The 25121-nt window shown below is 43.2% G+C and overlaps 1 protein-coding gene across 7 annotated transcripts in view; it reads left to right on the top strand.

Moving 5' to 3' along the window:
- Positions 1 to 1008: 1008 nt before the first annotated feature.
- The window catches only part of LOC306967431 (phospholipid-transporting ATPase IH-like), a 37843-nt gene continuing 13730 nt past the window's right edge, over positions 1009 to 25121 (top strand). For all 7 annotated transcript variants that reach the window (XM_079562461.1, XM_079562462.1, XM_079562465.1 and 4 more), the window contains exons 1-15: positions 1009 to 1465; positions 12894 to 13016; positions 14633 to 14722; positions 14841 to 14921; positions 15481 to 15588; positions 16951 to 17079; positions 18288 to 18391; positions 18498 to 18548; positions 18625 to 18689; positions 19712 to 19793; positions 19871 to 20021; positions 20266 to 20463; positions 20768 to 20941; positions 21252 to 21418; positions 21596 to 21667. In XM_079562461.1, coding sequence (XP_079418587.1) covers positions 1427 to 1465; positions 12894 to 13016; positions 14633 to 14722; positions 14841 to 14921; positions 15481 to 15588; positions 16951 to 17079; positions 18288 to 18391; positions 18498 to 18548; positions 18625 to 18689; positions 19712 to 19793; positions 19871 to 20021; positions 20266 to 20463; positions 20768 to 20941; positions 21252 to 21418; positions 21596 to 21667 — 1634 coding nt within the window. In that variant the 5' untranslated portion in view covers positions 1009 to 1426. The remainder of the gene's footprint in view (positions 1466 to 12893; positions 13017 to 14632; positions 14723 to 14840; positions 14922 to 15480; positions 15589 to 16950; positions 17080 to 18287; positions 18392 to 18497; positions 18549 to 18624; positions 18690 to 19711; positions 19794 to 19870; positions 20022 to 20265; positions 20464 to 20767; positions 20942 to 21251; positions 21419 to 21595; positions 21668 to 25121) is intronic.

Raw genomic sequence — 25121 nt, forward strand, 5'->3', positions numbered from 1 at the left:
TGTAAAAGTGACAAAAATGTGTGACGGAACCGCAAACAAAAAAGCCAAAAGAGGGCAACAGAAAAGTGACAAAAAGTGATGCAAAGGTGACAAAAAAGTGACAAAAAAGCCACAAAAGACCAACAATACAGCAACAAAAAAGTGACAAAGAAATGCACCAAAAAAGTGACAAAAATGGACAAAAGCCCAACAAATGATAATGCATTGGTTTTATATATTATATTCTGGACACTCAAAGACACTTTAGATTGCATTATTCATTCACTCCATACTTGGTGGTGGTAAGCTACTATTGTAGCCACACCTGCCCTAGGGTAGACTGACGGAAGAGAGGCAACCAGTCTGGGCCATCGGCCCCTCGACCACCACCAACCACTCACTCACTACATTCGCTAGGCTTCCTGATGTTACCAAACGGTCTCCCATTCAAAGAACCGACCAGGCCCTGCTTAGCTTCTGACGTCAGACGGGATTGGGCAGAGCAAAGGCAGTATGGCCTCTGAATAAGTGATGGGGGAAAAAATGTAAAAAAAAAAGTGAGCTTAGATGAGTTTTGAAGGTCTTAGCTTTCAAATGAAACGTTAGACTGGCCTATAAGCTGTGACCTTATGGATTTGGGTAAAGCTGGTCTGGAGAAAATGCACTTGGTTAAAGTGGGGGTTAAGAGATTAATTGTATGATTGGTTGCAAAGTCTTTTTTGTAACAAACTAGAATAAAAAAAGACTAAAATAAATAAAAGTGAGATGGCTATAAAAGATAAAACGGCAACTGAATTTCTTCTAACCTAAAGCCTATACGTTTTCTCCATGTTGGGTATTTTGCTTAGGCCTAATTTTTTCGTGCAAAACCTTTTCTTCTAGTCTTGTTCCATCAAAAAGTACCCCTCATATTAGGTATATCTAACACTTATTAGGTGCTACATTTCCTTTACACTGTGGATTCTGAAGGCGCCAATGGAGCAGAAACCAAATCAAACCACAGACGTGATGTGCGCATGCGCGTTGACGTTGCGCGCAGTGTGTGTAGACGTTCACCGCTTCCACCGAGGGGCCAGCGCTCAAACACAGGCACCATGAGGGACCCTTTTAAGACACAATAATAACTGTTTTCGGCCACGTGGAGAAACACCAGCGGCACCGAACGGTAACGCGGTTCGACTCGAGGTGAGGATTTTTGCCTGAAATGTAGTAGCCGGCTGCCGGAGCGCGCCTTGCAGTCGCGGTGTGTCGCTTCACGGCTTCTCTCAGGGATGCCATGAAAATCAGAGGAGGCGACTGAGAGACTGCTACTGCTCCTCGCTATCACGGACACGGCGGCGGTGGAGCCATGGATACACGCGTAAAAGTCCATGTTAGGTAGCGATCACGAGGACCCGCAGAGAGTTTGAACGTCTCTGGCGCACGGTTCGTCGCCACCGTCGAGAGGATGGATTTCAGCCGTCTCCGGAATATCATCAGCAGATACGTAAGGCCCCCCCATCTGACAACACAACTCGTAGCTATGTGTGTATTAGTTACCTTCCTCGCTATTCTATCTCATTTTCCTGAATGGGTTATGCAGCCAAATAAAACCACGCGTGCTGTATTTTGTAAAGCTACACCGACACGTTTCGTCAAAGAGCTGTGTTGCCACTCACTCGCTCACTGACTAAAGGCTCTGCTATGTTTTTGTGGGGCTGAATGGGGAATTTGCCAGAGGCTACACATGGACTGATGGCTGGTGAATGTGTAGCATATAGATGAACTTGGCTGTCCCACTTTGGTTGTTATTGTAGGCCACAATACAAATGCATAAGCTATAAAACTACCATACTGGAAAGTTGTCTGGAGAAAGTTGCTCTATAATGAAGTGGGAAAAGTACTTATTTGATAGCATGTAATACACCACACACCTCTATGCTCTCTAGTATTGACACAGAAATATGACTTAGTACATGCTTTTGGTCTGAAGTCACACAGCATGACCTTATTACAGAAGTGGAACCATGTGACTGGTCTAAATGAGCTGGTGCCATGAGCAGACTTTGATTATCTGCCCGGGCAGGAAGCAGCTGTTCGGTGGGCGGCTGAATTAGACTCTAGCTGGATCCAGCACTGAGAACCCTCATCAAAGTGAGACGCCTCTGGAGGATCAACACATGTGCTCCGTACCTGACCTCCAGTCTGACTGTCACAGCCAGGTGTCATTAAAGGACCACATGCTATTTCTGTGCAGGGCTGCACAATGTGATTAAAAAAACAACAACACAACAACAAATATTCTATAGATCAGTGGTTTCCAACCTTTTTCTCTCAATCCATTTTAATTGATTCATTTTAATGTTTAATAGTACATCAATTATGGATATACAATACATTTTAAAAAAGCCATTTGTTGTTGAATTACATAACACTATTCACCTAGTTTGTACCTCCTCTATCAGACGCTCTCGGGACCCACTGTGGAGCTTTGGTGTCCCAAGGTTGGACATCACTGCAGTAGATAATGACCCTGCTGAAAAGGCAAAACAATGTGTTTCTTTGTCAGTGTCAAAAATAAATCGGCATATTTTTGTTTTGTTTTAGAGAAACTCACAGAACATCTGAGTCAGACGAAAGACCTCTCTGATACTTTTTGTTTTCTTGTGATATGGATATATTGCGTCACCTTATGGCCCAGTTCTACAGGGGAGCAAAAATCAGTTTTAGTGGCATCCCACCAATGACGAGTATCTCTATGTGCAGCCCTCTGAAACTCTTATGTTTTTTGTTCTGGAGCATATTGCGGTAAAGATAATTTGGTGATATATTGTGCTACATCTGTATATTTTCTGTTTCTGAGCAAATATGCGTGTTTGCAGCAGTCAGTGGGGCTGTGCATGGGGACTTTGACGAATGCTCCGGCGGTGCTAATATCAGGGGAAATCAGATCCAGGACTGAGGCAGGAGTGGAGGAGGGTCCTTCAGCATATCCCTCATTTCTCTCCTCCCTGTCCAGGCTTCTTTCTCCGCGTCCAACTTTGCGGCGTGATTAAGTAGGCAAGGGATTAATCATTAACTCAATTATCTGGATATTGATTGGGAATCGGTTGGATGGGTGATGTACGCTAGGGCCCCCATTAACCTCGCCATATCCTCAGCAGCTGCTCTTGCAGCAAGTCACAGGCAAGGACAAAAACAGCATCATCCAGTGCGCAGTGGTTGTCCCGGACAAGCTCCGATGTACGTTTACTTTGAGGGTCAGGGGTGGATGTAGTTAAAACATTAAATCAGACATGATGGCTTGGCGAGTTGTCCTGCAGCCAAGGTGAATCCAGACAGAAGAAAGTGATGATGATGCATTTTTGTGATATATTTTTTAAATAATTAAGTTAATAATAATAATAATAATGCATTGAATTGCACTTTTCAAGCCTGTGTTTCTTGAAGCGCCACACTGTAGTCATTATTCATTCACATCTTACTAGGTGGTGGTAAATTACTATTGTAGCCACAGCTGCCCTTTGGGGTGGACTGACGTAAGTGAGGCTGCCAATCTGCGCCATCAGCCCCTCTGAACACCAACCACGCACACACACACGCAAACACTCTCATTCATTCTGGCTTATTGTACGTGTTTTTGGTGGTAGGAGAAACCAGAAAACGGAAAAAAAAAAAACTATGCAGGTACCGGGAAAACATGCAAACTCCAAAAATGGCCCGAGAATCGAACCTGGGACCTTCTAGCTGTGAAGCACGAGTGCCACCGACACCGTACTGGCCAAGTTGACCTTCCTCTTCCTCACGCACGAGCTTAATATAGAACCTGCAGTTACGCGTAAGACCTGAGGAAAATGAAAATGACCAACTTGCATCTAGTCTCTTTAAGATCATACTATAAACACAAACAATAGCACAAAGTCAGTGCCTGCAGGTTGCCAAAAAAAATCATATTAGGATTTTCTAGCATTCAGCCAACTATCTGAGCCGGGACCCGAACGCACAACGCTGAGGAAAGAACAGTGTCCTGGCAGATGTGCTCTTGCTTTAACCACTGGACTATCTGCTGCACACTAGGGCGGCGCAATATACTGTATCGCAAAATACATTGTATCGCGATTAGGTTATGCAATATCTGTATCGTAACATTACTAAAGTCTTCATCGCACTGAGATCGCAAACTCAGACAAAAAATGCACTGAATTAATAAACGTGTAAAAGTTTTAATTGGACAATCCCTAATTTTGTTATTTTTAGTCTTGTTGTGGTGCTCATGTAGTGTTTTTTTTTTTAAAGTCTTGTAAGTCTTGACACAATTTGCTGAAGAACTAATTACTTACAATTTCTGTTTAATCAGAATGGAACATATTGAAATGGTTTAGTGAAATATCGCAATAATATCGTTATCACGATATTGCACAGCGGTATCGCATATCAATGTCGCGCAGCCCTACTGCATATTACAGTATAATGATCATGATGCATGTGCACATCGCATTGTTGTTATCTTTAGGAAACTGCTTAAGCCATAGGTGCAAATTCACACTTACTGTAATTTGTTGATTTCTTCTGTTACGCACGACGCATGATGAGACGGTCCAATAAGAGAACGGCATCTGTGATGGAGCATACTGTAGGTGCTCGACAGAGAAACGGTAAACTGGAATAATACATGTTGGATAAACAAATAAAATAAACACAGGGAAGCCAATCTGTGTTTGTCAGGAGGACAGCTTTTCACTGATGTATGAACATGAATATTAACCCCATACACCGCACTGGTCTCTAATGAAAAATGTACAGTGTTTTTCCGTTAACACACTGTTTGGAAACAACACATTGGAAAAATGCTGACTTTTATGAGCAAAACTCAGATCAGGCACACATTTATATTAAAGCCAAATAATCAAAGTCTAGGTAATAAAGGATTATCTTATGTTATCTTAGTCACTTTACATGAGTTCATCCTGTATGGAATAATCAGAATATGGCCGCCAGAGCTGGACATTCATTTCAAAGGATTACCATGGCAACGTCCTATCTAGAGTTTTATACTTTATAGTTTTAGTTCTATTTATACTTTTATAGCTGCTAATGAGTGTTGTTTTATTCAAGTGAAGCAACATTGCATCCAACAACATTTATCTGGATGCAATTTATGGTCAGTTAGGCTATAAAGTAAAATGCTTTGCTGTTGGTTCTTTTTCTGTCCCCCCACAATAAAGCATTTTCCTGTATAAATGCTTGCAGAAATAGTCTTTGTTGTAAAAAAAAAAATCCCTGTGTCGTTGCATTTTTCAGAGTGAGTGTTTAAGTGGGGTGTTTGCTGTTGCGTAATAACCTAAATCTGTTTCTTACCTTTCTTTTTATAATCTGCTGACTTCAAAGACTGGCTCCACTCCACTGCATGATCACACACAGCGGTAGTCAGTATAGTACACTGTGTGCGTGCTGTGTGTGACTGCTGTATCTAGGCCCCTCTTCTGTCTAATAATAGTGTCAGAGTGAGATCTGAAGTAGGCAAGAGGACCTTCTGTCTTTTTTTTTTTTCCTCTCAAAAATAGCTTAGCTTAAAAACGAGCTAGAAATCACGTGTGATAATAACTAATCCATCTTCTTCCGCTCGCGTATCATTTGAGTCTTCACCAAGTTCTATCATCGGTGGCTCATGTGGTAGAATAGTTGTAAAGGGTGATGGATTTGTGCAAATAATACACTTACTGAAAGTTCACAGAGTTGTCCTCTCCCTGTGTGTGTGAGTGAGTGAGTGAGTGATAAATGTTGATGCAGAAAGGCAGACATGTTTGCCTAAATCTTCCCCAGGGCTGCTGTGGCTACAGAAGGTGCTTACTGTTTTGTGTGGGGAGTGAATAGTAATGTCCTACTGTTAAGAAACATATGAAGTCTAAAGCGAGGCCATTTTTAATAATTATCATTTATTTTACATTCTCGCGACTCTTTTAGTTATTTCTATAAGTAAATGTAAACTTGCGTATATGATTTCCACGAGCTGTAAAACTGGCAAGGCTCAGTGTCAACACGAGTAAGACCCCTACTACGCATTTGATGGTGTTCATTTAGCAAAATGCTTTGAAATGCAAACCAGTTAACTTTTTGCTCTCTCCAAGTGTGCGCTTTTTTATTTTGATTGCCTTATGCATTGCCATCATTGCTGTGCCATTCCCTGGCTGCCTCTCTCCTTGTCCCCCCTTGACCCTGCACCTCACATTCCCCTTATCTCCAAATGTATGGCTGTTATACGTACTTAATCTCAGTGGATAAAAGATAGCGGGGCATCTTTGATCTGAAGCGTGCCATGAGTGCTGAAGAGCTTTAGAGAGGGCTCCAGCAACTTTACAACTCAACTGGCTCGTGTTGAAACAGTCTCCCGGTTTACTGCTTGCCACATTAGTGCTTCCTACTACAAATGGTTAAGGGCAGTCTATTCCTGTCTCGCTCCCCCTCTGTGATGGGCCCCAGCGGACAGGCAGAGTGTGTATAGGTGACAAAACACACTCCGTTTGTGCCCCGGCTTAGCCTGGCCTGCTGGTTTGTTATTGAGAGAAGAGAGAGAGAACTGTGTCCGTACTTTAATCAGTCATTGGATTCATAAGTGGGAGTGGAAACTAGTTTCTCAATATTCTTGGGACATTCATAATAACTGGAATCAAGCGATATGTTTGAAAACCATCAGAACTAAAAAAAATATGGACATAAACTTGGCAAAAAGGCAAAATGATAACTTACTTTAGTTAGAGCTGGGCGACCTCTGATTTAATACAAAATAACTGCTCACTGTAAATATATTTTATATACTGTAAGTATATAGTTATTCCTTTTAGTTAAAGCCACACCGTGTATGATTTTCCCCAATAATTAAAATTGAAATACAAGCATTTACTTTATGACAGATATTTTCATAATTGAAAAATACTTCATAAATGTACAAGCATTGTGCTTTTGCATTGAGTATGTTTTTTGATGGCAACAGTATAGCAAATAGCAAAGGCAACTACTGTAAAAAGTGAAAAGTCACTGTGCAGTTTTTAATAACAATTTTTTAACATCCAAATTAGGGCTGAACAATATGGACAAAATTTCATATCTCGATATTTATGCCAGATATCTCAATATCGATACGTCACGATACGATATAACTACGGGATCGGTGAAAACTAAGCATTTTTCAGAAAAATAAAAACATCATAATACAAAAGAGTGCATTCTTGAATGTTCATATCTCGATATCGATACGATATATATCTTTCAGCCCTAATCCAAATTCTAAATACTAAAAATCTGAAGAAAAAAATAATATTTTTTTGCCCAGCCCTACAATAAGTATCAGTCACCAACTCTGAAAGCTATGAGCTTTTTTCACCAGTGTTTTTTTTTTGGTTGTCTCTGGAAGATTTTCAAATTACAATTTCGCGTATCATCAAAGAGCAAATTTATTTTTCCTTGTAGACAATATATTGCTCGCCTCTATTCACACATGAAAACGTTTTAAGCTTGTGTTAAATGCTGTTGGGTTAAAGTCTTGTCAAAAAGAGGTTTTTCAGGATGACGATTACGGTGGCGGGAGGAGGGGGTGCACAGCTGGATTAGAGACTTATGTAACAGTCTGTTCACTTTGATTCTAGTGGAATACAAAGCTCGGGCCAAAACAATACAGTTTTTAAAAGCGTTTTGTCTTTGATCTTTTCCCCAGTCTGCACTAAACTTGTAATACAAATGATGCAGTCGTTATTGGCAGTGTTTTTGAACTGTTTACCGCATGCAGACATATGGCTTTTAATATATTAATAACATCTCTTTGAAAACTGCACCTTAGACCCCACAATGTAGTCATCTTCCAGACATAATGTTTGCTGAATAAATATTGCAAGGCTTTTATGGCTTGCCTCCAAAATGTAGCAGATTAGCCCTGGCTTAGTCCCAACCTCTCGGAGTTTTAGAGAAATTGGTGCAGTGCGTATCGTGTAATATGGGCAAAAGCAAAAGTGTATTGTCAAATTGCTTTTAAATTTGGCCCAGTGTATGCTTCTGATATTCTTTTGGACTTGGGACAAAATTGTAATTTCTTTTGCCTTGCAAGGTGTATTGTTATTGTGATTAATGGAGTAGAACTGGATGTTGAAGTGCATTAAGAGAGTACATACATCAACTCGAAAGCTAGATTTATATTAACCACCAATTTTAAGAAATGAAAAATATTGCCTTTCATTTTTGCATGTGCCCTGTCTGAGAGCAAATCTGCAGGCATTTCTTCTACTTTTTGGCTGGATATCGTCCCCCTTTTCAACTGCACACATTTACCCTGGCTTGGGCCACATTTTATTACAAATGCGATTTACGTTTCAAAATAAAGATTCGGGTCACAATGCAGACTGAAGCATGTCCCAGAATACACTGAAAAATTAAACACTAAACTAGTGCATTTCAGAACATTTCTAGTGATTCCAGCTTGGCTATTTTGATGCTTGCAAAGTATATTATCCTGCCTAAAGCGTGCAGTCTTCAAATTGCGATTCCAATTTCAATTAATTGTGCAATTTTTATTTGAATGTTATGTTATAAGGAAACATTCATCAACACATCAGTGCTGTGTAATGGGACCGCTTGATAACAAATTGTGGCAGTTGTGACTCGCTGATAAGGTCCATTAAAAGGTTAAAATTTTGTCAGCTTTCCAGAGTGTAATGAAGTGTAAAAGTGCTCATTATGTAATCGTGCCTACCTGCTAAAAAGCTTTCATAACCAAAACTACTCTCAGAGGGCTAACATCTGCCGTGGCCCGCCTCACGTCTGTGTGTTGTGTAATTACTTTCGGGCCTGTCCATGAGTAGTTCATTAAGGAAGAGCTCAGTCAGAGGAACTTGATCTGTGGAGGTTAATGAGGGGGACAGCTCAACATGGCCACCGTGTCCCGGGCACAGCAGCAATAGACGGGACGAAACACAAACCATTTAATCAGGCCCCGTAATGACTGATGCTTAATTGTATTACACCTCTGTTACAGGAAGGACCCTCCTGGAGGAAATGACTTGGCTATATCATGTCAGATTAAGTCAATGCATCCATGTGGGAGAGGAGTTCACTGACAGCTCTTCAAACAGCGTGGGAATGATGCATGCTGTGAAGCCTGTGTTGTTGCTGTTGTGGGTTTTAAGCTGAGGTTTAGTGTAGTGTCAGTCTGATCAACATTCATAAACAATGCTGGTAAAAGTAATTAAAGAAGAACAAAGTCACTTAATAAATCCTTTTCGTAGTCCCTGTGGGGGTAATACAAGTGTCAATGGGATGATTTGGGGGGTCTTTCATCTCCCCCGGTGTATCTGGCCAGAAAACCGCACTTGCAACTTTCCCTGCTCCGGGTCAGAGGCGCAATACACACTAATGGAATCACGAAGAACTAACGGCAAACAGGCTAACGGGCAGAGCTAACTGTGGGCTAATGCCACTTAAACAGTATTTACAGCCAAGTTTGAGTGAAAAAAATCATCTCCACTGTGTAATGGGATGTACAATATCCCTCTCGCCCTTTGTCTTTTCTGCCAGCGTAGTATTTACTCTTATGGACAATTAATGAGTAAAAAAACGCAACATGCTACGACACCGGCAGTGGCGCTTGTGGCCTCTAGGGGCATGAGTTACTTAGTTCTGCTTTAAAAGAAGAAAACCTAAAATTGAACTGTAATTAAAAAAAATAGATGTTGCCCCTATTTGAAAGTCTATTGTACCTAACAAAGCTACTATAAGAACTATAAGATATAGTTTTTTTTCTACTCCTCACTGTCCTTAGTGAAGTAAAGTGTGTTTTGTTTTCTCATATTTGAAAGACATCCATGTGTTCAGTGAATTGTTATGTCTAAATTTCCCCCAGCTTTCAGTATGACTGAATAGAGTTGACGGTACCAGTGCTGTCCCTGCATCGCCCTCGTAACTGCCTGGCCATTGTCCACAATGATAGGCTCCAGCCACCCGCGACTGGACGAAGCGAATGATTAGTCACTGGTCAGAACAATCACTGCAGCTTTTGAAAAAGTGCTAAGTGCAACTTTTTCCTGGAGGTTATCACATTGGCACAATCTCAACACACCCCGTGTCTAACTCTAAACTTCCATACAGTGACAAAAGTAAAAGACTACGAACTTAACTACACAGGCCTGTCATCTCCTGTTGAAAATTAATGGTGATGTAAGAGCCAGTCCCGTTGCCCGAAGCACTTTTTTTCCCCCTGTTGTTAATAAAGACAAAGCCTCGGTGTCCGGGCTGCAACCAACCAGCCAGCTACTTTGTCTGATGGAGCAGAGCAGTGAAGACGGAACAGTGGAACCGGGCTGGATACGGATCAGTGAGGATTAATGATCAGATAACTACAAACCACAATGCAATCTCTCCACGCCGTTCCCCATCTCTCTCCTCTGCTGTCACGCTGCGAGAGTGAGACACGTGCCGCCAAGAGATAGAAGGAACAAAGGAGAGGAAATAGAACTACCAAAAATATGACGGGATCAAGATGTAGTGAGCAAAGATCTGAGCTAAATCTGCGACATAACGGCAGGTGCGTAGATGAAGTAATATCACAATCACTGCCGCGAAGTTTGATAGAAAATGGGATGCAATAGACTATTCATTTTAAATCATTTCATTTAGGCTTTGATAATACATGCTTCAGTCCTGATTTGATCTGGATAGAGGCCAGGTGGTTTGTGGGAGTTTGAGAACCACTGATCTGTGCAGTTCATTAGAGTTCTTTGCTTTGCTTTTTGGGTTGGGGTGCAGAAGTCTCTGTTGTACCCGGGACCCAGTGCTGGGAGGTGCCCTTCAAAAAAAATCTGTTCAGTGTTTATCCTCTTAACCCCCACCTACACATTTTCTCCGGTTTGGCTTTACCAAAATCTATAAGCTTCTGGAAAAAAGTGTCAAAATAGCGTCAAAAACAACAATAAAAACGTTGCATAAAGTGACAAAAAGAGCAATGGAAGTGCAACAGCAAAGTGACAAAAACACTAAATTGGCAAAAATTTTAAACGTAAAAAAGGGACGACAACATGGCAAAATGAGGCATTACTCTGCCCTATAGGCTGTAAACGCCAGTTGAGAACATAGACTGTAAAAATAATAAACAGCTTCTGCTCAATCCTCCCCGTTTGCCATAATGACCATGTTTGAAAGGCGGATTGAAAGACTCCTCCTACCCAGCTCCGATCGAGCATGTTCCTAAAAAGGGCATAAGGGCGGGATCTTCACTGTAGACTCGGCCCTCGCGGGGTGTGTAGTTTGGTCATAACTGCGCCCGCGTCAATCAACATCCGGTCCTCATTAATATAGAAGATTTCTAAAATGTACCTTACGAAAACCAACCTAGTTTCTTTAATTGTAACTAACCCAGCATTAGCACAGGAGCAATATCTAGCTGTAGAAAGTTTAAAAAAAGAAACCAGGCTTTACAGTTCTTTAAAACGTGTGTAAAGTGCAGTGCTTTCAAATGGAAAACTAGCTTGTTCTGCCGCCTACATGGACGTATTACAGCAATGGAGGGTAATGGTGGCCCCTAGTGTCGTGGTCATGGAGCAGTACAACCCGGAGTAGTGCTTCTGTCCATTGGTCAAAAAGCAGCTTTTAGATTTGGGTAAAGTTGAATTGGAGAAAATGCACTTGATTAAGGCAGGGGTTAAGAGGATACGGTCAGATAAAATACTTTTAGTACAAGCCGAGCATGAAGGTTTGTGCTGAAGGCAGAGGGTTTCCTTCTATTCCCCTGAAATCATTACATGTTTATTTCAAATGTTTTACCTTAATGTTTAATAACTAGAGGGTATGCCGGGGATCAATAGTTGGTCACGTAGGTAATTCCTACCCAGTTAAGTTTCTGGGTGAGTAACTTTTTACTTGTTGTTATATGTTTCAGTGTAAAGTTCCCCCTCGTCATTCTCCATCTCTCATTTCACTGTAGCTCCCTGCACTGTGCTGGCCCACCAGTGTTTCGGAAGGGTCTCAGTGCTGTTGACACTGTTGGCTGCAGATCTATTTTTGCTCTAGTGCCAACTGTCTGTTAATCACTGCTACTATGTTTGGACACACTTGCGTAGGTTACTAGATTTCCCCAAAGAAGGATTGATTTGTTCTCATTTAATCTCAAAGTAGGGCACTAGTTTGAAGCTTTGCACGGCCCAAAAGGCATTTAAGGTTCTGGCAGTAACAAGCGGTGCCTCGGCCAAAATGTTGAGGACATTTAAAGCAGTGAAGCGCTCCAATGAAGTGCTTGTTCTCAAACTTTTCTGCTGGTGGTCAACACTTCTGCCTTTCTTTGCGTCAGAATCCTCTCTCCACTTAGATGACACCGTAGCAGCTCTAGAAAGTGCTCGAACGAAAGAAAAAGATTCTGTGGACTCTCAAGTCCCGAGTGCTCCCATCACACGGTACACTTTACCGAAGGACACAAAAAATGTTTGCAGCGCTGAACTCCCAGAATGCACTTGTGATTCCCTGAGGAGGTACTTAGTAGTAATATTGTGCAGGTGAGAGATGAGCCGAGATGGAAAACTGTGAGCATTGATTCAATCTGTGCTGTGTTATTTTATTTCTGAGACTCTGAATATACTGAATAGAAAATACAGACTGCAGGCAGGTCCTGGAAGAACTAAAAAGATAAATGACAAATCGGCTCTTGCGTGACTCAGAGCTGCATCCACCTCCGCACATCAACAAACATGTACTTATCCTTCTGTCTGTGCCCTCTGCAAAGTGTGCCATTTTCTACTTGTTAGCACTACAAAAATATCTTATAAAAAGCCTATCATTGCAGAAATAGTAGGCTAATGACCGTGATATCTAGGTTACAGGCACACAACATGCTCCCTAAGATGAAGAATGTGTTAACCCAATTTATTGCTACCTGTAATGCTATTTATATCTGTTCCCGGCAGTGTGTGGGGGAGGAGAACTGGGTGGACAGTCGGACGGTGTACATCGGGCACAAAGAACCCCCGCCAGGAGCGGAGGCCTACATCCCTCAACGCTTCCCCGACAACCGCATCGTCTCCTCCAAGGTGAGGCAGCCACACTATTGCTATTTCAAACCTAGGAATAGGTTGTTCATGCCACCAATATTACTGATTTACAAACGGGAACAGTTTGGAAACCAGTAATGACACAGTGAAACAGAAAAACAAATGTAATTTTGAAAATGGTCACAAATGGCAAAAAAACCCCGTATAATCCCAGTGGGAGAAAAGAGAAGCCTCGAAGTAAACCACAGAGATCCTCTCCCATGGATGGACAGGCTATGGATAGACCCAGTCCTTCTGCAGAAAGGACTAAAGACTGTGGATCTAACGTCCTTTGTGCGCGCCCTCAGTCACGCAATAAGACCAAAGATGTTAGCATTTGGCCTCTCCCGATGCATTGCTATAGCTCCAAACAGGGTGAAGTTGGAAGCTACCACACTCTTCCACGGGCACGCACACAGACCAGACATTTACGTATCAACTTGTCTAAGCTCATGAAAGAACATATCTCAGTATGGAAAAACTGTGAACTGTTCCTTTAAGGGCTAGATCTGTTTGTGTGTTTTGCCATTTTCTTATCGCACGCTATGACGAGTGCGATCCATGTTGTCTTTGGAATTTCATAAAACAACAGAACACTTTCTCTTTCAATCCCTTGGCCCTGATGCTCCTCCTCCTTCAAAACTTTGCACCAAACACATCATTTTCATATTTAATATAAAACTTCATTGTGTTCATCAAGTTGATAATTAATGCCAGGAAAGCATTATTAAAGAAAATCGAGAGTAACTGCAATATTTGTGATTTGTGATCAGATGATTATAAAGAGCCTTGTAGTCGGCTCTACAGCATGTTAAAATCAGCTGAATCCCATCATAGTGAATAGGGCTAAAGTTCTGTTGGACCTGGAAGTAGAGTGACGACATCATCACTTAACAAACGTATATCTTAATTTGCTTTCTCTTTACCACTTTTAAAATAGCATTTAGGTTGGACTCGGAGTAATGCTTTGGTGGTGTAAAAATATTGATATAGCTTTAATATGGCATATAAATGTTTACCTACAGGGCAGATTCACATGAGCATCGAAACTCATTTCATAATAATAAACCGAAGCAGATTTGAAATCCTTCAAATCCTATCATTCAAATAAAAGCATGTGGACACTACAGTGTTTTGGATGTATTTACCAGTAGTGACCCCCGAATTGTTTCACAGCTCTTTTGTCTACTTTTCATGTTGTTCTTTGCAAATGTTAATCAATGGAAAAATGTTTGCTTATTTCATATTTCTATGGTTATATTCAATTTATAACATTCAATCATTTTGAAATGGTTTACCGTTAATATTTCTGTAGTTACAGGCAGTAATTCTATTCACTTAAAACAAAAAACATTAGCGCCATATTCAATCACATCTAAGTTAAGTGTTTTTTCCACCATAGCTTTAAAAAAGGGTAGCTTTATCTGTTGTGAAAGAACCTCAAGCACCAGATGAATAATTATGGCACATTTTTGAGCCCAATCAACAAAGAAGATAAGGTTCAACATTATTGGATCTTCTATTTTTCTTATTCCTATTTCTGGTTATTATTTAAACCCATTTCTATGGATTGTTGTATGTTTCTTACTGTGTCCTTGCCTCCATTTCTTTTACAGTACACTTTCTGGAACTTCATTCCCAAGAACTTGTTTGAGCAGTTTAGAAGAATAGCCAACTTCTACTTCTTGGTCATTTTTCTGGTCCAGGTATACATTTACTCAAATACATCATAGAAGTATATGTTAAAAAACACACTATATAATGTCCTTTAAAATGACCCCCCTGCTATGTTTGTTTTCCTCTTCCACCCTTCCTCCTGTGCAGCTCATCATTGACACCCCCACCAGCCCGGTCACCAGTGGCCTGCCCCTCTTCTTTGTCATCACTGTCACCGCCATAAAACAGGTAGGACACACACAAATGCGCTCACGTTTCCGGGGAAATATTTCTCGCTACGCCTCATTCTCTTCCCATCTCTAAACACGCTCTCCGGTCCGGCAGTGGGCCGTCCTATTATCCGTATATACACATTCCTCGCTGCCGCCACAGGACATGCCATTGAATATGTCTGGTGATGTGAGAAATATGATAATGAATACTCCCCTCTGTTAATCACTCTCGCTGAGGGTCCCGTGCCCCTGGGACATGCATCTCCTCTCCCCCACCCCGTCCCGCTGCTGAGAGATGGCCCGCTGCTGGTGATAGATGGACCTGTTCTGGCGAAGGAAGCCTGAGTTTTCCCCGGACATAAATCTAAAACATGACGCATTGGCTGCAAATTCAGGAAGCAGGTCGCTAAACTCATGAAGAGCCATCCGAGTTAATTACAGCCGATGACTTTCACCTCTCACACCGATCTTTTGCAGCGCCTTGGCCCCGATTCGCAGTTCACAAATAATCTATATTCTCATTTTCTCCTTTGTTCTTCTTCACTAATTCCGGACGTCTCCTCCAACTCTCTCAGGGTTACGAGGACTGGCTGAGACACAAGGCGGACTGCTCGATAAATGAATGTCCGGTGGACGTGGTGCAGCAGGAGAAGGTGGTGAGGACGCAGAGTCACAAGCTGCGGGTAAGACTGGCCTCATTACTGACTACAGCACCTGGGGCCACAAAGCAACAATCCAACAAACACTCCCATAGCCCTCACGTACACAGCTCTCTGCGGCCCTCGTCTACTCGCTTTTTCTCTCTCCTGTTCTTCCTGTGCATTGCCACCAATTAAACGCCCCAGAACAGTGATAGAGGAAGAGAGTATCCGAGTGGGATATTGTCGAGTCCCATGGCGCTTAAAAGGGACGTTTCATAAATTTGACTGTTCTGTCATCATCCGTCGATGCGCTCTTATGTCACTCTGATGCAACAGAGATCAGTGCACGGCCCAGTGTCTCTGTCTAATTCTTCAAAATGCCCAGTGATAATCTCTCGAAAAAACACAATTTTATATTTTGAGCCATTTATCATAGCTGAACTTATTTTATATATAAAACAGTAAAGTTAGATATTTTCCAAGTAAATGTTTAGGTTTTTTGCAACAAATTTCTGCCCAATAGATTTATTTTAAGTACAGACTATTAGATGTAGATGCAGAAAATATGTTTGAATTATTATGAACCAAAACTCAAATTTAGCTCACACTTTGTTTGTGTTTGTGTGCTTTTTTTTTTGGCCTCCGCAAGTTGGCATTGTCTGTCAAATATTTAGCTTTTCTTTTGTGATTTGGAGACATTATCTTCATCGTTAAGCCAACTAGTTTTTTGATATAAATTTTAGTGAAAAGGCTGCTGTGGTAGTTACTTTCCTGTCATCGGAGGCCACTGTTTGTCGATCTCATATTAGCCTCTCATAAATGAACTGGGCTTGTAGTAAGAATGCATAATGCAACTTTCTGACTCAGCTTTTATGCAGATGTATAGACGGGATCATTTTAGTTGAGTTTTGTGACCGCGCCATATAATGGGCGCAGGTACCGGGAGTTTCTGCTGTGTCTGCTACTTCTGTCAAATGAGCAGAGCGACGCCGCGATGCTGGGGTTAGTGCAGGCTGCCGTAGCTGTGCTTTTCCTGCTTCGTCTTATGGACTAAAAATACGTTCCTGTTTCTTTTAGCGCCCTATATTTTGTGTTCCCTCGTTTTCTGTACCAAGGTTTCTCTGTATCCAAGATCAAACGGAAAGGGATTAGAGCGGATACGGAGCAGGAATAATAATGAATATATTAATCATGCAAAATCAGAGTGTGTGTCATGTGTTTGGTCACCGTGGAGATGGGATTTAACCACGCTAAAGCTGCTCCGCTCTCATAATCCGTTATGCAACTTCACAATCCTTTGCAAAAAAAAAAAGGAACATTAAAGGACGGGCAGGTTTTGACGTTAATAACCAGTGCTGCTCATTTATTATTTAAAGCTGTTTTTTGTCTTTGTTCCTCTTGCAGGTGGGGGATGTTGTCATGGTCAGGGAGGATGAAACGTTCCCATGCGACCTCATCTTGCTCTCCTCCAGTCGCCATGACGGCACCTGCTACGTCACCACAGCAAGTCTGGATGGAGAGTCCAGTCACAAGGTACAGATCATTAACTCACCGCATTTGTTTTGACTGAGAAAAAAGGACCTCTTAACCATGTTGCAATGAAAAATGTAAGCAGAGTGGCGGTTTTATTCTCGATTGTTTGAGTAATCCTGTATATTTCACCTGCTGATGTGATGAGGTGTGTTTTGAAAGCTCAGACAACTTGACTGTCCGATCATTTCAGCACTCAAATTGCACTCATTACACACGACGTCTTACACATGCAAGCAGTAATTGTTTTTACCAATTTGCTTCACTCCCTACTGTCCAGGTATTTCTTACTGTAACATTACACATTACATGTTTTCCATACACGTTATGTTACACAATGACATAAAATGCAAAAATGCTTCACAAAGGGAACTGAACTGTGTAACTGTGAAAGTAATAATATTAAGAGGTCAAAGGGCATCATTAGTACGCGCATTTAAGTATAGTATATTATTTAAAACATGATTTTTGGCCTAATGCCTGTATTATAATGGATCTGTAACCACTTAACCCCCGCCTTAACCTACCACATTTTCTCCTGTTGAGCTTTACCCAAATCTAAAACCTACAAAACTCATCTTACGGATCTTTTTCCTCGCGTTGTTGCAGTGTTTTCATCACATTTTTGTTTTTGTTTTCATCGCTTTTTTGTCACCTTTTTGTCTTCTTTTGTTACATTTTCATCGCTGTTTTCATCTATATTTTGTTGTGTTTTTGTCATCGTTTTTTTGTCACTTGTTCATCACTTTTTCGTCTCATTTTTGTCACTATTTTGATGCTTTTTTCAAAAATATCGGGTAAAGCCGAAATGGACAAAATGTGCTTGTTTCAGGAGCTTCAACCCGTTAATGGAATTACCATTACCTTACACCCTTTTGGTCACATTTATATTAATAGTAATAATAATTCATGAGCGCAGATGTGATGTTTTCTGCCAATGTCCATCACTGTCACTCACTCACCTAAGTATGTACTAAATGCATGGCTGCTCCATTGTAGAATTTCCTCCCCGCCACCCCACCTATGTGGACATCCTCGCAGCACGCTGTCTGTGGCTGACCAGGGAGGCAGCTGTCCCTCCTGCCTCCCGTCTTCTCCCGGGCCCTTTTTGCAAAGCCGCGTGGGGCCGGTCTTAGAAGTCCGTTGAACCCTGCGCTCATTAGCCGCTGTGGAGTGACATTTTCCTCTGTTGTCTCCTTTCCTGCCTCAAGACCTATTATGCTGTACCAGATACCATGGCCTTTACAACCGAGCAGGAGGTGGATTCCCTACATGCCACTATTGAATGTGAACAACCGCAGCCTGACCTCTACAAGTAAGTGCGATAGGCTGCCATTAATGCACCTTTGTACACCCATCAGACATCTTACATGCTCGGCCTCTGTGGCCACTTTCCTAATTGAAGTTTGCTGTGCTTTTAGATTTGTGGGACGCATCAATATCTACAAGGACAAAGAAGAACCAGTGGCTAGGTGAGTTCTGTGCTCATTGAGAGACCTTAATAAATGCTGCTTTACCAAGATAACAACACTTCTTTTCACCTTGTAGACCACTTGGAGCTGAAAACTTGCTTCTTAGAGGAGCCACATTGAAGAATACGCAACATATTTATGGTATGAACAGCGCTAGGGATACTTTCTGTCGTCATTAACTATTTTTATCCGTCATTAATTAATCCTTATTTTAGGTGTTTAATGAGATCACCTATTATTTATGTTAGGATATTTATGCTCATCAATATTAAAAGAACAGGCCACCGTTTTTCCATACTGAGATATGTTCTTACTGAGCTTAGACGAGTTGATGCGTACCTGTCTGGTTTTTACGCGTGCGCTCAGTCACGCAAAAAGACCAAAGATGCTGGCATTTAGCCTCTCCTACTCTCCTCTATGGGGCAAAACGGGGTTAAAGTTAGAAGCGACCGAGCTCTTCCATGTTTTCCCTATTTTAATACGGTTACGTGAGTAGTTACACTATTTATAGTATAGTTACACACAGTTAAACATGTACTAAAGTACTAAAGTGTAGTAGTAAAAGGGGTACTATATTGTAAGGCGTAATAACACCTTAGGAGTACTTCGACGTCCACACAGTTATTACGCCTTACAATATAGTACCCCTTTTTGTCCGCTTAGAAAATTGACATGTTGTGTGACTATACTTGGATCGTATAACCACTCACGTAATCGTATTTAAATTGTGGAAACTTCGAAGAGCTTGATAGCTTCTAACTTTACCCCCATTTGGCCCCGTAGAGGAGAGGAGGAGAGGCTAAATGCTAACAACATCTTTGGTATTTTTGCGTGACTGAGTGAGCGCACGCGTAAAAACCAGACAATTACGCATCAACTCGTCTAAGCTCAGGTAAGAACATATCTCTGTATGGAAAAACCGAGGCCTGTTCCTTTAAGGCTCATATTTTACACTAGTATCGTAAAGTTGTTTGCAGCATCCAGCCCTTATCCATATAGATAACCCACTGGATAAACTGTATTGTCTGTGTCTAGCTGATCGTTAGGAGCTCATTTGGTATGGCAGGCATGTCTGTTGATCTTATTGCTTAGCTTGAGATGATTTAAGTGCGGCCTTAAATTACCTTGAATTTACATCTCGTAATGTTATTCTTCTCTCTCAGCTGTTGCAATCTACACTGGAATGGAGACTAAGATGGCACTAAACTACCAGTCCAAATCTCAAAAGCGCTCGGCTGTTGAAAAGTATAAACACTTCTAATGCGTTGATATTACATCATAGCCTGGGTTTTCTTGACCTTTGCTTCTTCTTCTTGCTGCAGGTCCATGAACGCATTCCTTATAGTGTATTTGTGCATCTTGATAAGTAAAGCAGTAATCAACACCGTTTTGAAGTACGCCTGGCAGTGGTCTCCGGACAGAGATGAACCCTGGTACAACCATCGGACAGAGCATGAGCGCCAGAGACATGTGGTTTGTTTATTGTTGTTGATTTCTAGCACCTCCACTCAGCGTAGACTAGACTTAGACCAGTATTAGCCCAGCAGATACCTATGTTGTTCTGCTGCTGTTTTCGTTTACTATTACAATATTGCTCCTTGTATGTCGTGTCTTTGTTGTGTTGTGTCTTTTTTTTATGCCTCACATTATCACTTAAACTTTATATCACATACAGCTTCCTTAAACTTAACCCGACAAAAACTCTTTCTGTCTTTAGGTAATTCGAGCATTCACAGACTTCCTGGCCTTCATGGTCCTGTTCAACTACATCATCCCCGTGTCGATGTACGTGACAGTAGAGATGCAGAAGTTTCTGGGCTCCTATTTCATCACCTGGGACGAGGACATGTTTGATGAGGAGCTGGGCGAGGGGGCGCAGGTCAACACCTCAGATCTGAACGAAGAACTTGGGCAGGTGCGTAAAATAGGGATGTACTGTGTAATTAATCAAAAATTCAGTTCAATTGACCATTTCGATTGAACTGAATTTTATTTTGCTGTTTTATTTTGTAAAGTATTTTGTTATTATGATGTGTATGTCTTCTACAAACCAACCAAACATACAGCCTCCATTTCGTCTTATCATGTCCCAAGCCCAAATACTTGACAGAAAAATCTCTATTATATATTTTTTTCAAAACCTAGTGTATTATGTGGTAGACATGACTTCGATATGAACAAATTACCCATGTGCAAATACTTGTGTCTCTGCCTTTCAGGTGGAGTATGTCTTCACTGATAAGACGGGCACTCTGACAGAGAACAACATGGAGTTTATTGAGTGCTGTGTCGATGGAAACGTCTACATACCACACGCCATCTGCAATGGCCAAATCCTCAGCGCGGCCTCGAGCATTGACATGATTGACTCTTCTCCTGGAGGATATCGAAGAGTAAGCACAAGTCTTTGGGTTAAAAACTCTGTGTTCTTGTTCCATAAAACTAATAGATTTTGTTTCTTTGACTAAAAAGAATGTTCTGGTGCACACAAAATGATGAGCCTTGCATTTGTGAGAGCAAGAACAGTGATTTATTTAGATTTAATAAAAGGGAAGTGCAAAGCAAGCAAAAGGTCTTGGATCCAACTTTGATAATAAACAGATAGAAAAGAAAGGCCTGCACAATTAAAGGTGTAAGAGTCACTAACCACTTTTTTTCTCGATTAATGCAGTTTTATAAAGGATTTCATGTCTGTGTGTGCAGGAGCATGAGGATTTGTTTTTCCGGGCGCTGTGCCTGTGCCACACAGTTCAGGTCAAAGAGGAGGAGACGGTGGATGGCATCAAGAGGGGCATCCACCAGGGCAGGCCCACCTCCTTCTACATCTCATCCTCCCCCGATGAGGTCGCCCTGGTTGAGGGAATGAAGAAGTAGGCAACTGCTTTCAAATAAACTTTGCTTTGTCATTCTGTAGATTCTCTAACATTTCAAATTCTGTACATGTGAACCACAAAGTGATATCCAGAACATACACTAAATATCTATATAAAGTACTACCCTAAATAGACTGAATTTGAACTATTTTTCTTGTACATTTTTCTCTTCAGGCTGGGCTACACGTATTTGCGCCTGAGAGACAACCACATGGAGATCCTCAACAAAGATGATGAGATTGAAAGGTTGGTCTGCTAAGTGTTTCTTGCGGTTACAGCACAGTGGATAAAAAGCGAGTCATTTGGATTATGGAGCTGTGGTCACATGCTGTCTGCCTGAGGAGAAGCTGCGCTCGGATCAAGTTACACAAAATACAACCACAAGAAAGGGAAGAGTTTAAAAGCTGTGAACTGTCAGCGGCGCTTTACTTTGATCGTGTGGTTTTGGTTCTTTTTCTAACTTCGTTCGGTGTTTCACTATGGGAATCGCCTCGGGCGTGACCATCCACGGAAGCTCCAATGGCACCACGTCTGTCTATGACAGACAGGAGGACTGTACCTTGGGCTACGCCCCTTCTCCTAGGTACAGCCAGCCTCCTCCTTCAGTAAACATTCTCGCTTTCTTCCCGCGTGGAAGCCACATCTTTCTAGCTCCCTCAGCGCTTTTCTTGCCAGCAAGCTAGCTACTGTTTAACTGTTCACAGACGAGCCGTAAAGGACATCGTTGACGAGCACAGTTGCCGGCATTGGCTCGTTTACGCTGAGTAAGTTCTCACGGACTTGATACCGCTATTACACGGTTAGTTTGTGCAGCGACCGCGTCGAGGCGAGCTGCTTGTTAGGCTGCTTGTATTAGTTTACTACGCACCGCTAACCGTATAGCTTATAATAAGCCAAGTTAGTTAGCATTTATTTGTCGACTAACTTAGCCTTTGCATTCGGCTACCGTCAAGGCAGCTTCTTGCGGGTGACATTTACTTGTTACCCGCTCTTTTGATCGGTTGACATTAATTTGTGGACTGATTCGATAGTGCGGTGTTCTGCTAACGCGTTACGACGAGCAGGCTTCCCGGACCCGGCTACGGTTTGAAACCCGTGTCCCGGCTTCTCCAGTCGTGTTTACTTCACGACACGACTAGCACTGCACTTATACCTGGTCTTTTTTCCCGGTTTTAGGCATTATGTCCTCGGCTCCTACCCCCGCCAAAGGGTCGGACCCGAAATCCAAGGAGGTTGCATCCCGCCCTTGCCCCGCGTCGTGCGGGGCTACCATTTCAGGGAGGGACCCTCACCCGATGTGCATCGCTTGTATGGGCGCTAAACACGCTCAGACAGCGCTGGCGGACCGTGACTCTTGCCATCACTGTACATCAATGCCGGAGAAAATACTGGAAAGGAGACTTAGAGTGGCGGTGGCTAATTCTCAGGACCCGTGCCTGGCAGAGGCCACCGCTAAGCCCACAGCCGATACCCATCAGCGAGCTGCCACCAGCTGGGGCAGCGCGCTGGATGTATCAGACGCTATGCCGCCACTGTTTGAGGACCTCCTCGACATGGATCCAGGCAGTGAGGACGCAGAGTGCGATGCTGCCTCTGACCTCCTCGAGGCTGTGGATGTGGAGGAGGACTCCACATTTCCACTGTCCCAATCCAGACCCCCGAGTGCGTCAGAAACGACGTCCCCTGTGGACAGCAGTTTGTACGAAGTGTGCAAACGCGCCGCCACCAGGCTCAACATACCCTGGCCCGCGGCTGTAGACGCAGAAGGAGGGATAAGGGACCTCTATGATGGCAAGCGGCTCCCACCGGCCCAAGCACCTCCAAAGCAGCTCCTTCCTGCTGTACCTGCATGCATGAAGGAGATGAGCCGGTTCTGGTCCAGCCCACTTAAGAGCAAGCTCCCAGTCCAGGGCTACTCAAAGCTGGAAGTACATGGGATGAAGGAGCTGGGGTTGGCCGAACCCCCAGCGGTGGAGCCTTCATTGGCATATCACCTACACCCTAATCGCCGTGCCGTCTCAGCCTCAGCTAACATCTCCCTGCCTAACAAGATGGAGAGGGTCACATCCTCCATCTTTCAGCGGACGTACAAATACGCCGCTCAGTCGGTGTGTGTACTGAACACAGTGTCTCTGCTCTCCGCTTACCAGGGGGAAATACTTGAGGAAATGGGCCAGCAGTTGGACTCGGGGGCACCCAACCCGGTCCTCTGGGATGAAATCTGTGTGGTGAATGACCTCATTTTGCGCTCAGCTCGAGGGGCAGTCCAGGGCTGCGGCCATGTGATGGAAGGCTGACGTCATGGACGCGACCTATGACCCCACCAAGGGTCTGTTTGGGCCAGCACTGGACAAAATGAAGGAGACAAGCACCCTCCGTAAGCAGGAGGGCGAAGCCTTCAACTTGTGCCTGCCCCGCAAGCAGCCTTCCCGTCCTGCACAAACTCAGCGACCAGGTGTCACTGCAGCAACCGGTGCCAAGGGCTACAGAGTTGGCCCTAAGCAGCAAAAACCGGCTGGACAGCAGAACGAACAGCAGCGGTCAGGAAATCCCAAACCATGGGGCAAGCACTCTTTTCCAGCAGTAGCGGCTAAAAACCGCTCCTCACACCCCGGGGAGGGCAAGAAGAAGCGCACAACCTAACAGTGGTGTCTTCTCTCAGCGCCCCTCCATGCAAAAGACGGAGAGTGTCCTTGGACCCCAGCCCCAGTTCAGAGGCCCTGTGCAGTTTGCCAGGCGTCCTCTCCTGTTCACTCACCCCGCATATGTTGCAGGTGGTGAGTCGGGGGCAATGTCAAAGTCACAAAGCACATTTTTCAAAAATAAAGCTTTCACACCCGCATCCAGGCCATGGGCTAAGGGCGAGTTTGGTTCAAAAAATAAGAACTCAATCAAATTTGAAAACTCTCCGGCTTACGCCACAAGAGGGAGCTCACGCTCCTTCTTATGCAGACGTCGAGACTCCTCTCAGGGGAGTGACGTCACCGAGCATTTGCATGGGGCCGCTCACTGCCCAGCTGGAGCAGTGGCGCGCATGCGCAGTTCATCCATGGATTCTTTCCATTATATCTCGAGGATACAGGCTTCAGTTTGCAATAAAACCGCCCACTTTCAACGGGGTTCTGCCTTCAGTGGCGAAAGGGGATGCAGCTCTTGTCCTAGCGGACGAGATCACATCTCTACTGAGCAAACAAGCAATACGAGCTGTTCCACACAGCGAGTGTCAGCAGGGGTTTTACTCCCGCTATTTCCTCGTCCCGAAGAAGGGGTCCTCAGCCTTACGTCCCATTCTCGATCTCCGCGTATTAAACATACACTTACGGAGATTTACGTTCAGAATGCTCACTCACAAAGTGCTCTGCCGCTCGATACGCAGAGAGGATTGGTTTACCACAATCGATCTTTCGGATGCGTATTTTCACATTCCAATACACCCCGCGCACAGGAAATATCTACGGTTTGCGCACGGAGGGACAGCTTACGAATATCAAGTCATTCCGTTCGGGCTGTCATTAGCTCCGAGGGTGTTCAGCAAATGTGTGGAGTCCGCACTGGCTCCTCTTCGGAGCAGCGGGATCAGGATCTTTTCGTACATCGACGATTACCTGGTGTGCTCCGCCTCACGCGAGCGCGCACTCACGGACACGCGCACTGTCGTCTGTCATCTCACTGCTCTTGGGTTCAGAATAAACCGGACGAA

Source organism: Gobius niger (genome assembly GCF_951799975.1).
Source record: "Gobius niger genome assembly, chromosome: 9".
In the NCBI taxonomy this organism is placed as follows: domain Eukaryota; kingdom Metazoa; phylum Chordata; class Actinopteri; order Gobiiformes; family Gobiidae; genus Gobius; species Gobius niger.